This window comes from Phaethon lepturus, unplaced genomic scaffold (genome assembly GCF_000687285.1).
Source record: "Phaethon lepturus isolate BGI_N335 unplaced genomic scaffold, ASM68728v1 scaffold50100, whole genome shotgun sequence".
NCBI lineage: Eukaryota > Metazoa > Chordata > Aves > Phaethontiformes > Phaethontidae > Phaethon > Phaethon lepturus.
Window position 1 is genome coordinate 495 of NW_010515182.1, and position 13,781 is coordinate 14,275.

At 36.2% G+C, this 13,781-nt stretch overlaps 1 protein-coding gene across 1 annotated transcript; it reads right to left on the minus strand.

Annotated features, from left to right (window-relative positions):
• Nucleotides 1-3,731: 3,731 nt before the first annotated feature.
• On the minus strand, nt 3,732-13,574 carry LOC104627108 (solute carrier family 12 member 2-like; the record flags this gene model as incomplete). Its single annotated transcript, XM_010295219.1, has 8 exons — nt 3,732-4,368; nt 5,290-5,357; nt 7,794-7,929; nt 10,176-10,262; nt 10,752-10,863; nt 11,034-11,156; nt 12,695-12,742; nt 13,434-13,574. Coding segments are annotated over 8 exons (851 nt in total), but the record flags the coding sequence as incomplete, so codon positions are not given.
• Nucleotides 13,575-13,781: the final 207 nt, after the last annotated feature.

Consider the following 13,781-nt stretch of genomic DNA (forward strand, 5'->3'; position numbering starts at 1 on the left):
TTTTTTGCTCTCAATTCTGTGCCTACCAGCAGCAGTAGGAACAGGGTGACACCTGGTCACACATGTAACTTCTAGTGGTGCACCTTGTCATCAAGTTTGATGGATACAGCCCGAAGGATGGAGTACAGTTTCTTTTGTCATGTGAGATGGACCTCTGAGCATAAGAGGCACCTTACATTTCAATTGAAAGGTCTTCCCCGATTCTGTTGGGAGAAGGTGCGTGCTTCAGCATTTACTCTTCCAGTTCAAAAGTTGAAGTGATGATTTCCACCAGCTTGTTTCCCACTTATAAATGCAGGCATCAGCCTCCATCAACCTAATCCACAGTCTTAACTCTGAAAACCTGTTCCACACCATGCTGTCGAGTGGCAGAGTAGCAAGAAAGATTTGATGATGCACTGCTAAGTGCCCAGAAGTTTTTGCCCTAGACCAAAGGGGAGCAAGGCAGTGGTAGTGAAGCAGAACACCATTCCATGACTCCAGTCTCACAGACAAGAAGCTTAGCTGCCACTCCAGCTGAACGTAAACCACATTTTAGGTGTATAGGCAAGATATACAGGATCCCATAGAGGTTATACAAGAAGTGTAACTGGACTAATGGAGAACGTGAAGGGAGTCCTGCTTTCCTGTTTCCAAATAAAACAGGTTACCATGCAGTGTGAACCTTCACTGTTTGTGTAGCCAAGTGATGAGCTCAACCTTAATGCAATTGTCATTTTTTAAGCTTTGAAAGCACATGTGAAGTCACTTATCTGTGAATTCAGTTAATGGTACTATGCCATTATTTAAATCAACCACTTCTCCAGCAAACAGGAGGATCTAGGAAAAACTGCTACATACCTTCTCCTGTTCCTCTTTACATACTGGAACAGGTTAGAGCCAATGCCATAGAAGTTGCCAGTGTATTTTTAACACACATTCCCTTTCCATTGGCCTCTAAACCTCTCAAGGCCTAAATCTAAATGCATGGAAAAACTTAATAAGTATTTAGTAAATTAAGGATATATAGTAGAGATCTGAATTTATTAGAGGTTAATTTTCAAATAAAAATTCTCAGTCACCCAGCTTCACTGGGAAACACTGAAATTGATGAAGTTAAAAAGTTCTTCAGTGGTTCTAAGTATCACTTGATATGAAAAAACAACTTGCCATTTCTCATTAGATTTTTCAACTAATTTCTATTTAAATGTACATTAGTGGACTGTTCCTAACCCAGTAGCGGCGAAACAGTGCCCCTGGGAAGAAAACGTTTGTCTCCTGATACCAAACACCTGAATGCCTTTAAGTTCTACTCATGGTCCCGTGCAAATTCCACAATAAAGGTCATTATCAGATGTGTGCAATAAGCATATTCACATATCAGGAACTATATTCAGCATTAATCTTTTAAGCTATGAACATTATTCCCTATCTCCCCACCAGTAAAAAAAGGCTTTGTTAGACAAGACAGTTGTATTGAATTCACTTCCTTTTATTGCAGTGACATCCCCCTGGTACAAAGTATTAACTGCAATAATTATGTTAAAACATTAGAAAAGCATTGTGTGTGACAGTTACAGTACAGTATCAAATCTTACATCTTCAAACCAAGTGGGCCATTACCCACTAACGCTCAAATCTTTAAATTATTTTCTGTTTTTTTTAAATATGTAATGTCAGAAAAAGCATATAAAAAGAACGTATGTAAAAGGAAACCTAAATACAAGTGAACAAATAAATAATTGATTTTCTCCAGCTATTACTGTCCTTCTAAACCCATACAAAGAAACCTAATCTATAGAAGGTATGAATTGCCATGTGTAGGTGATTTCCTTTTTCAAGTAATTAATAATGATTGCAACATAACTAAATTTGGCCTCAAAATCAAAGCAGAAGTTGGGAGTGACTGCCACTGACTGACATCTGTGGCAAACAATTACCATTAACTGCTGAAATGTCAGTGTAGCAAACAATCTTGAAACTTGACCTTGTGCCTAGTGTTAGTGGACTTCTGAGACTGCATGTGAAAAGCATCCTATGTTATTTCACAGACATTACCTTAACTATCCCCATATGCATATTTAGATATATTTTATATAATTTTATACACATATATGCATGTATACACACACTTCATTTGGTTTCTGTGTTACAGATCACAAGCAATGGTTTCCTGAATGGGCAAAAAACCTTTTAAATAAGTGTACCTGTGCACAATTTTATTTTTTATTTTAAGATAGCAGCACTACGTCCATGCCTTACTGTCCATCTGTTCAAAAGAATGTAACTCACAAAACAAGAAGAAAAATGGCAATGATTCCATATTCACAATGTGACAGCCTTATCCCCTAAAAAACACTGTAAAACCTGTAATAGATATGTTGGTAAATTTGATCCTCACCCTCTCACCTGGAAGGAAACAGCACTTTTACAGCAAACTGTCTTGTCTTAAAACGTTTATCATAACAAGCTGGGTTCATGCTGGCATCAGTTATCTCACACTTAGCAGCAAAACATGCATGTTTGTTTCTCTTTCTTTTTTTTTTTTTTAAGTGAAATGATTCAATAGTCTCAAATCCAATTGACAGAAACAGCAAAAAAAAAGATTTTTGCAGTTCAGCAAGAACTTGACAACAGTGTATACTGCAGTGTGTAGAGTATTTTAATCTTTAATCACAACCTGAAGCTCTACCTTGCCCCACAATGATTATGCTTTGTTCTTCAAAAGGAAGATTTCAAATTTATCTTCTGTTTAGCCTAAAAATACACCTTTTCTGTGCATCCTTAAACGAAAGTCACTCAATCACTGACAAACTGATCCAGTAGCATGTCCACTGCTAATAGCAAAAGCTTGTGAAATGTTTTTAGGCAATCCTTTCTATCCAAAATATATTAAGAATTTTAAAAACAGTTCACATTAACCTTTCCACAAAGGCTCAAGTGAAATTTACTGTGTAGCTGTTCATAGTAGACTAAATTATGAAGTTTTCAAAATATACAATGAAAGGGCACACAAGATTGGCAGTTTCTTTATTGAACATAGAAAGTGTATAAAGTAGGATGTATGGAATAGATCTAAATTGCTAGACAATAAAACCTGAGTATTATTTAATAAGACTAAATGTATTTTCTGACAACTGAATGAATTGACCTAAAAACATCTCCCCTAGTAACTAGTGGTCCTTTTAACCATTTGTTGAAAAATGCGAGAGAACTGCAGCTTTTACATTTCATATTGGATAGCAAGATTCCACATAGTGTTTACTGGTTTCTGTTAGATAGCATCACATTGCTTATATTATCCCCATTCAAGCCTTAAGCTGAGTTTTATTTCAAAATAAGTTGAAAGTGACACCAAAACCTAACAGGCCAAGAACTAGGACAGGTCTTTTTCTTCTAATTTTAGCAAGATAAAAAGCCTCAGCCAGTAAGATGAATTTGATTTCATGTTAGAGTTACAGAGCAAAGATTGACCAGTATCCTTCACCAAGGTGATGTTAGCTGTGTATCTTAGACTAGTACCAAAGTAGTACACATTGTCAAATTTGAGAAAAGGATCCTTTCTGCTAGTACAATTAGTCTTGTAACAAAATTTAGTAGTACAAAGCCTTGACAATAACATCAAGAATTCATCTGAGTTCAAATGACCTGCCCAATTCTCACCTTTAAATCTAACAGACATAATAAAAACCCCAAAACTTTCTGATAATAGAAAACATACAGTACTAAGAACTAATAGCTCAATGGAAGACTGAAAAGCAGCATTCATTTTTATTGTAATATGGAAGAGACTAGAAACTAAAGGAAGTCTGATCTAAACTCTTGGTTGAAGGCAGATTTTGACATTCTATATAAATTTACAAAATAGGATGTATGGATGAGATTTGGTTAATTTCAGAAGGCACCTCAAGGCTAAAAGGCTTTTATAAATCTATAATCCTTTCATTGATCAAAAATAAAACATTTTATTGCTGCTATTCAAATAGCAAACAAAAAGCTTGTCTTGTTCCTCATTCTAACAAGGAATCCTCCCCCATTAAGCAAGATTAAATTACAGAAAATATAGAATAAAACTGAAGATGTCACAACTTTAGAAATACAGTGACTTTCCTTGTGTGCTTTCAAGTCAGTGAAATAGTGAAAGAAGAGTCACTTTTTGCCTTTGTGATGTTAATAAACTATAGACCATGTCAGTCACTCTCCCCTGGGCACTGAAGTACCATTTCATTGTAGCTGTCCTATGCGTAGTACTCTTAGGAATAGAAGGTAAGAACACTCTGATGATTCCCACGAACAAGGAGAATTGGTGGCAGATCTTTAGAAAGAGCTTCTAACCAGGCCATGTATAGTGCACTAGAAACTGCACCTTTTCGTGCAACTGGCAAACTCCTACAATTCACAAGAAAAGAAAAAGCATTCAACAATTAGAAAAATCTGGTGGAGTACAAGTCGTATCACATAAATATGAAAGTATGAATCTGCAAAGAGGTAGATACTAAGTCAAATTTCCTAACCTTTTTAGTTTCTATTTCCTCAGAATTCAGTTAATTAGTTGAGACTTCATATCTTAAGCACCATAGGCCTTTACATCTATTCACCCCTCACTTTTGGCCTCTTACCACCATTTCGTGTTGAGGTAGCTTAATGGAGAATTCTCCTCCACCCAAGAGAGTTTCTTGAAAGACTCTTCAAGGTTTTAAAATACAGCTTTTTCCTTACAATGCCAGGTTGGTGCAGTCTAATATTCCTTCTCACAATCCCCCCAAAACATGCCCAAACTCTTTTATTTCGAAAGAACTACTGTAAGTCTATTTGCCCTACTCAAACTTCCTTTGTAGCACTACTTCATGGAGCTCTGCAGCAGGCTCCTGAAGAAAAACACAGCAAAGAAATCTACAATCTCTGTTCTGCTTATTTAGACCAAAAGTAATTCCATGGAAATCCAACAGCAGGATGATGATCTAACTTTATCTGGAGAGATTTCCTAGAAAAAGAACTGAAAGGAAGGACCTGAAAAAGAGGGGAATAGGTAGCATGCGGGAGTGGAAGGAATGTGAGAATCCTGAGCTGCACTACAAATGTGGAAGTAATCACCTGAAGCAGTGTATCAGAACCACGAAACTACACAGGCCTTTTTATTCATTTCTATAGTAGCTCCATACTTCTAATAAACACTTTCAGCACTGAAACATTCTTCCGTAATTCTGTATTTTAATGCCAAGGCACAGGCTTCTGCCTAACCTGTATTTACATATATTTCAAATTACAGTTCTATCTCAATTACAGTAACAGTACAAATCATTTACTTACATGACAATGATGTTAGCTGTACTTGAATGTTCTTTCAGCAACTCATTTAGCCTAATCTGGCGATAAGTCTGTAATTAAAATGAAACTTTTTAGGAAGATCTTTTATATAAACTACAAAAAGTTAATTTATTCAAGAAAAATTAAAAACAGTTATGATCAATTGGTACGAGTCATTTACAGAAAGCATGTACTGCCACCTCAGTTTGGCAACTCATTCACTTTTCCAGAACACCTATGGTTGCCAGACTGGGAGATAAAGCAGTAAGCTTAGAATGTGCAAACAAGCCAAGTACTATGAAAGCTAATTTTAAGATAGTTCCTCCAATAATACCATCTTCCACAGCACCTAGAAGCAAGAGCCCTCTTATGATCTCTTCACGGTTCTTTTAACTATATCTTACAAACTTATAGTGAGCAGGTCTTACAGAAGTGAAGCCCCATCTCCATTTGGTAACCCTATCTTCGTAACAGGCCTCCCTTTTTTTACTACCCTATCCTATCTTAAACCTCAGGTAGCTTCCTCAGTAATTTTCCGTTCTTTTTTATGTCAACTAACTTTCTAGCAAACATTTTGAGTTAACCACTAGCAGAGTTTAATATCTTCACCAATGACAGACAGTGGGATCGAGTGCACTCTCAGCAAGTTTGCAGACGACACCAAGCTGAGTGATGTGGTTGACACGCCTGAGGGACACGATGCCATTCAAAGGGACCTGGGCAGGCTTGAGGAATGGGCCCCTGTGAACCTCATGAGGTTCAACAAGACCAAGTGCAGGGTCCTGCAACTGGGTCAGGGCAACCTGTGGCAGTTGTTGTACAGGCAGGGGGATGAGGGGATCAAGAGCAGCCCTGCCAAGAAGGACTTGGGGGTACTGGTGGATGAAAAGCTGGACATGAGCCAGCAATGTGCGCTCACAGCCCAGAAGGCCAACTGCATCCTGGGCTGCATCCAAAGAAGCATGGCCAGCAGGTCAAGGGAGGGGATTCTGCCCTTCTACTCCACTCTGGTGAAACACCACCTGCAGTCCTGTGTCCGGCTCTGGAGCCCTCAGCACAGGGAAGACATGGACCTGTTGGAGAGGGTCCAGAGGAGGGCCACAAAAATGATCAGAGGGATGGAACAACTCTCCTGTGAAGAAAGGCTGAGAGAGTTGAGGTTGCTTAGCCTGGAGAAGAGAAGGCTCCAGGGAGATCTTATTGCAGCCTTCCAGTACTTAAAGGGGGCTTATAAGAAAGATGGGGACAGACTTTTTAGCAGGGCCTGTTGTAGTGATTGGACAAGGGGTAATGTTTTTAAACTAGAAGAGGGTAGATTTCGACTAGATAGAAGGAAGAAATTTTTCACACTGACGATGGTGAACCACTGGCACAGGTTGCCCAGAGTGGTGGTAGATGCCCCATCCCTGGAAGCTTTCAAGGTCAAGGTGGACTGGGCTCTGAGCAACCTGATCTAGTTGAAGATGTCCCTGCTCCTTGCAGAGGGGTTGCACTAGATGACCTTTAGAGGCCCCTTACAACCAAAGTATTCTACGATTCCATGATTTCTCACAGTTCTGTTGTTCTTAGATGAGCTGAAGTCTAGTTAGCCTGCACGCTAGTTTCCACAAAAACAGTTAAGGTATCAGTAGACAAAAGAATAAATCACTTTGACTGAAATGAGTTTTGGTGGTGTTTGAAAAACAGCAAGGCAATCAAGTCTTGATAAAGTAATGATAAATTTATCATTAATGATAAAATAACTGACCTTTATGAAATCTCCCCCCCCAGCTCCTTGGTAATATGCAGCAGCTGCCAGTCAATCTGTACCTACCTGTTAAACAGATTCCTGCTTCCCCCCCTTACAATGCAGAACAACCATTCCCATTTCTGCTCTACTGCAAATCCTCACGTAAGTTGTAAAAACCCAGACAGGAAAAAGAAGATAAGGGTGGAATATACTCGGGACCATCTTGAAAAACTTAGAACTCTAGATCACTGAAACTTTAAGTAGTCTTTCTTTATATACTTGTCTGCATCTGCATCCTGTTACAGTATGCTACCCAAGTCTCCTCCATAGAAGCACTTGAGAAGGAATACCTCTGATGCATCTATGCTGCACAACTGCATGGGGAAAAAATGTCAACCCTTTAACTGCTCCATAACACCACAATTAGATGTGGTGTATTGTTGGGTTTTTTTCTAATAATGAAGCAAAAAAATGTTAGTTTGGTCAAAAAAAGTCAAACAAACAGCTGAATATAGACCATATTCTTCTAAATTAACTGCTGAAATACTGTAGGAAAGCCATTTAGCCCCCACCCTCCCCAAATGCAGAAACATTTCTTTCTTCTTTTTTTTTGGTGAACCACTTAAAAGGTTTTAAATGCTCCTTTCCATCAGCTATTCATAAAGACAGCTATGGAAGAGAGAATAACAAGAATTAACTTACTGATATCACATCCACAAAGGCAGTAGGAGAAAAAAGTTCAACAACATTTAACATAACACTCTAAAGAATACAGAACCTTTGTTTTGTAAAGCTCAAGTTCATTATCTGTTATCCTCCATGGTTCATCCTCCTTCATTTTATCTGCAACTTCTTGTTCTTTATCATCTTCATGAAGTCGGAAGGGCTCTATCATTTCTTCAAAAGCTGCAATACTGAAACAATTAAGTGAACAGCCATATTAAAACAGATATGGGTCTACATGTCACCAATGACTTAAATGGTATCAGAAAGCAAGTTTTCGTCACCATGTAAAAATAAAGTGGGCTGAAATTTTTTCACTGCCAATTGTAGTTAGAACATCAAATCAGCTATTTGTATAGGCAGATATTGTAACTCAACAAACAGTTAGGGACACTTGTAGGAGCTTTCACTGTTCATCATGCAACTAAATATAAAGTTTTAGCCGTTAAAAAAACAAACCAGACAACTTTTGCTAGAGTTTTACTATAATTGTTTGAAAGTTGAAAAGTACTATCTTATAAAACGTATAGTAACTCACAGTAGCTTCTTCAGAATCAAATTTGAAAGAGAGTTGGTATGTCACACTAAAAAAAAAATAGCTATCAAGTCTCATGCTAGTGCCTTTAAGGTTTTGGCTTTGATATTTTTATTTTGCTTCTTTTTAATCTTTCCAGTACAGTCTGAGAGCCACATTCAAATACAAGTAACCACAGCCACCTTGTTTAGTCTTTCTGTTGTACTTGTTAGAATATGAGGTGTTACTTTGAATTTACTTGAACTTTAGCAAGAACTTCAAAAGAAAACCTTCTGAAGACCAAAGAGGCAATCATTTCTACTAGAATGAACAACTTATATTACCCTACTTTCTCTTACCGCATTAGAATACTTGAACAGCAAACAAAGACTGCCACAAGTTATGAAAGTAACTTGTTTTGAATAGCCCCACAATGTGAGATGTGAGGAAAATAAGATTTTTAGGGGAACAAACTGAAATGTATGGCCTTACATCCAATGAACTAACTGCATTTTGATGGTATTGGAATGTTTTTTTATAAATATGACAAGGTAGTGCCAGTCTTCTGTGGTTGCAAATTACAGTGTGGGAAAGTTTAAAAAACATTAAGGAATACCTCTTAGGATATATTGTAATATCAGTATGTGTAACATGGTAGCTTCTGTATAGTTAAAGACTCTGTCTGTGCCCATTTTCTAACTGAGATTCTTGTTCCTCCAGGAAACCCTCCCACTACCAAAAACCCCATCTTTTTTTCTACCCTTTGTGGTCTTTGCTTAAGTTAGTTCACCTTCATTAAAAAGGAAAAACCAAATGTGATCTGCTATTTTTTGTCTGAACAAAAGGAAGTATTAATAATATTCTATTACACAGCACAGCAACTGTTGAAAATAAAACATCGTACACTTAGTTTGCAGGTATTGTTAGTGCTCACTGGTATCTTAGAAAGGTTTTGGATTGTGGGGAATGTATCTCTTCCACAGAGACAAAAAAAAATGCTCTCAGAAGAAATAACTCATGGATCACTTCTACAAAATAAAAATAATTCCATGTAATTCTACAGTCTCAGCTTTTTATGCATAACTGCATGCTACCTCTAAGTTCACACATTTTACAGTAGCAGGCTCCGAGAAGCAAAGATATCAAAAAAAAAAAAAAGTCAGAGTGCCAGAAGTACTCTACCGATTTAGTGCCTTGATATAGTCTATACATTTAAGAAAATGTGATTAAAAAGCAAGGTGTTAAAAAAATTCATATTAGCATTTACCATTTACCTAAGTTGTAAAACAGCATTTCCTAGTTTGCATGATGTCAAATTATTCAGATGTCAAATTATGCATATCCATGCAAAAGGTATTTTTACAACTTCAACATACTAAAGACAACTTGGAATGGAAAGGAGAATAATATTTTTAGATCTTACACGTGCTGTTATAAATTTGTACTGAAAGCCATCTACAGTTAATATGTTTTGAACTTTAAAACCACAAATATCACATGTATGATCATTCCTGTGTAAATTAGAAGTCCAAGCAATTTAAAAAAAAAGAAAATATAGATCAACCTATTTGAAGACCAAGCTTTGTTACATTAAACTAAGACTTGAAGTAAGATAAAGACCATTTAAGGTTTTGTGAGCACGTCTCTTTTTAAAGAAGACTGCTCCAGACAAATTGCATTTTTTAGAGAATATTTTTCTAAATTTAGTGCTACAGTCTAAGGACCAGAGATTTAAAAAATACAAAATTCTGTACTCTTGGATGTAGAAGTTACTGCTTAATTTATTTCCTGTATCTTTGTGAAACACTATGTCATAGGAACTACTCTATCAAAACTGTTATACAGGAAAGAATGAAGTAGTCTAAATTAATGAAAGACATAGAGTGTTCAACTAACAAACAAGTTGGGTTATTTGAGACTTACTTTTCCTTCTTTGGCTTAGTATTAATATCCCCAAGAACCATAATGTCCGAGAAGTCTATCCGAAATTTGCTGAGCAAAGTAGCCATCCTGTATCAGAAAAACAAGCCTTTATGCATGATCAGAATTTTAATTATTTCACAGGGTAAACTTATAGGTGTTTGATAATAAAAACACTAGGTTGGGGGAGTGGGGGAGGCAACTTAAGTGTAATAGGAAAAAAAAAATCAAATTGACCTGGCATATGGCTATAAATCAACAACATGCTTTGGGGAAAAAAAACACATTACAAAACCATAACACTAAGAGAAGACCTCTCCCTTAAAGACAACCTCAGAAAATATTTGAAAAAAAAAATGTTAGTGTCAAGACAATGCTGCAGAAAAATTAGTTTAACTTGAGGTATCTCATCCAAAACAATCTGGAGGAAATGGAATATTTTTTGGAGAAAGGGAATAGAATGTGATTACACCTCAACCAAAGAACAACTGAAAGAAGGTTACTAGGAAGAGAAAGTAATCTACTGTGTAATATGCTTTATTAGCATATTTGAAATGAAATTTTTAAAGGTAAACTTACGCTCTTCTGTCATGATCAATCCTATTTATTTTTCCACCAATGAAAACTCTGATCTTACAGTCTTTCCATTTCTTCTTGGTTGTAAGAAGATACGGAATCAACAGTGTCAAACCTGAATTTTGACCAGAATTTGGGAATGATTCAGAAAACAGCACTGTGTTAAGAGTTAATAGTACAAATCCGTAATCTATTTATGAACTGACTGAAAGACATCTATTAACAATTCAAAATCACATTAACAATGGTGTTCAACATTAGTTTTTAAAGTATAAAGCACATTACCTCCATCATCAAAGAGCCACCAGACATCAATATTGCTTTTGCCTTGTTTCTTCTGAAACTGAGTACTAGCATCAAGAAGTCTTTGGTCAGCCAAGTTTAAAGGAGAAGATGGGCTCTTTGAATCTGGAAAAAAGTATAATGAAATTTCATTTTTTAACTGTTTTGCTTAATCACATTGAAATTAATCAAATGCAGCTTCTTAATATTTTGTGATATGTCTAAGTTTAAATAAAAACTGTTTCTTCCCTCTCAACCCAACTCCAAATGTTGATTGAAAGGCTATAAGCTGAGCTATATTTAGGGAGTCTGCAAACTCCTAACTTCAGAAGTTAAAGACTTAAACCTCAAAGTCATTTAGCAGACATTTGACAAATAAAGGATCTATAAGATCTTTATAAAGTCATTTGCCTAGACAATTTAACTAACCTTACATGCATACTTGAGAGCATTAGGTCATGCACTGTTGCTACCTCTTGCATATGACAAAACTTCCCTAAAAATATGTAAATACTAATTTACGAAGAAATATCATGTCCTAAGCACTTTTCTTCTTTCCATAAATGCATTTTTATTTAAGCATGTGGTGAAATTAAAAGCTAGTTCTGCATATTGGAATTCTGGTTTTTGCAACAAGTACTGTTTTTGTATGCAAGACTCTGAAGTACAATATAGACTACTTTGTAACAAAGTTATTGTATTCACTGAGAACAAAACAACAATGGCATTTTCAATTAGATTAATACAGCTACAGAAAAAAATAGCCCCTTTCCCTTAATTAAAACCTCAGTTTGAACAAGAGCCAGGAGTCTGATATTCATCTCAGTCCTTATTTTATTAGGAATTTTTAAATGTAGAGTACATCTGTGACTGATTTACATTAATATACTACTTTATTGCATACTGGGACTTCTTCCAAACTGCCATCTTGTGCTTCAAGATGTAATCTCACTTTCCATTATTAAAACACAACAGCTTCTAGCTGTTGACATTATGAGGAAAATGTCAAAAAAGTTAGATGAATCTTAGTTAAGGCAAAAATATTTCGTTAACTCAAAAAAGTCTGAAATAAACCAGGAACTGAAAACTGCTCAGCTGATCTCTCAAAATGCTGTTTGTTTGAATGACTACTTTGCAGTATTTCAGATGTTAATCTCACTGATTGGCTATATTATGCCTTAATTTGCAAATTATTGAACAGTTCCAACTAACAGAGTAACAACTATAGCTTCAGGAGATCTACTGAACAGACTGATGGAGCACTTCCACTATACCATTAGAAAATATTTCCTTTACTCCTAGATCAAGTAAGGGCCAGACAGGTACCAGAGACACAGAGAACTAAGCAAGCTCCAGAACACCCTTCAAGTATTACTTAAGAACACAACTTAAAAAAAATTCCAACATTCATATCTTGGACACATGCACAATTCTTTCTCAGTAGCAACTTGTTCTGGGAATTTCCACAAAGTTGCATTTTTCCATAGCCTAATCCCTAAAGATGAAGCACATCCCAAATCAGATATGAAGAAACAAATTAACGCTGCATGGTTGATACTTTCCTGTCTCTCATATATATATATGTGTAGAAAGGAATACAAAAGGAGAACTGAAATTAACAATGCGAAAGAATGATTTAACACAAAAACGTGGAAAATGCCTGCCTTTTTTCAACAGTGGTTGTGTTGGAGTCTTTCCATCCTCGTCCTCCTCTGGAAGATTTTTAAAGATACAAAATAAAAAGGTTAATTTCCTTTGTGATGTTAATGAAAACACTACTAGGGTATATAAAAAAAAAATTAGAAAATAAAGATGTAGAATGAAATGGATTTTCATACAAAGAAAAGTACACAAAGACAGTCTACAAGATCCTGAGATTTATTTGTACTTTAAAAAAAAAAAAAATCACATTGCTTACGTAATAGTTAAGTCACTCCAAGCTTTTACTTTAAAAAGAAGAGGGAAGTTGATTATTGTCATGTCAAAGTATCCCGAATGATTTGTGTTTGTTAGCATGCATAATATTCTAGTCTGATGTGAAAAAACCTTCATAAATTTAGCAGCCTTCATATCACACTTAATATATAGATGTGTAGTGCTATTCTCAAGCTATTTTTAGCGCCTGTCAATCTCATTAGCAAAGAAAATCCATTGCAGGTCATTGTCTACCACCTGTTGTATTTAGAGGACTACACATGAAAGATTTATTTTACATACTGGTAAGGTCTAAACCGAAGTACTTAAGTGATTAGACATCACAGGCTAGAAAAACATGACACATTTCTGTTACACAGACACAAAAATCCCTTAAATAATTCCTTGGTGAGAGGAGAGAGGAACTGAAGCGGGAATGAGAGAGAGAAAGAGCAAGAAATCGAATTTCATTGATAACTAGCCAGTTACCTTTATGTAGAGTGGGAGTTCTTTCACTAGATGATGGAGCAAAAGCTATAGAAGTGTCTGTCTCAGCCTTCTTGCTATAATCCACTTTTACTATGACATCCTTGGTACATGGAGATTTTTCTTGGGATGACAGTAACTCCTCTGTGAGAAAGCAAAGAAACACATTATAAACCACTTAGTTGTTCCAGGTGGTATCAGTAGAATTATGTTACTATACTGAGATGGTTCACAGTTTGTTAAACTCTACTGCAACTGTTATGCTACGGCAAAAAGGGACCGGGGGGAAGGCAGAAAACAACAACAAAATCTTATATGAACTGCTTCAGAGTACAAAGAGGCTCCTCCTCT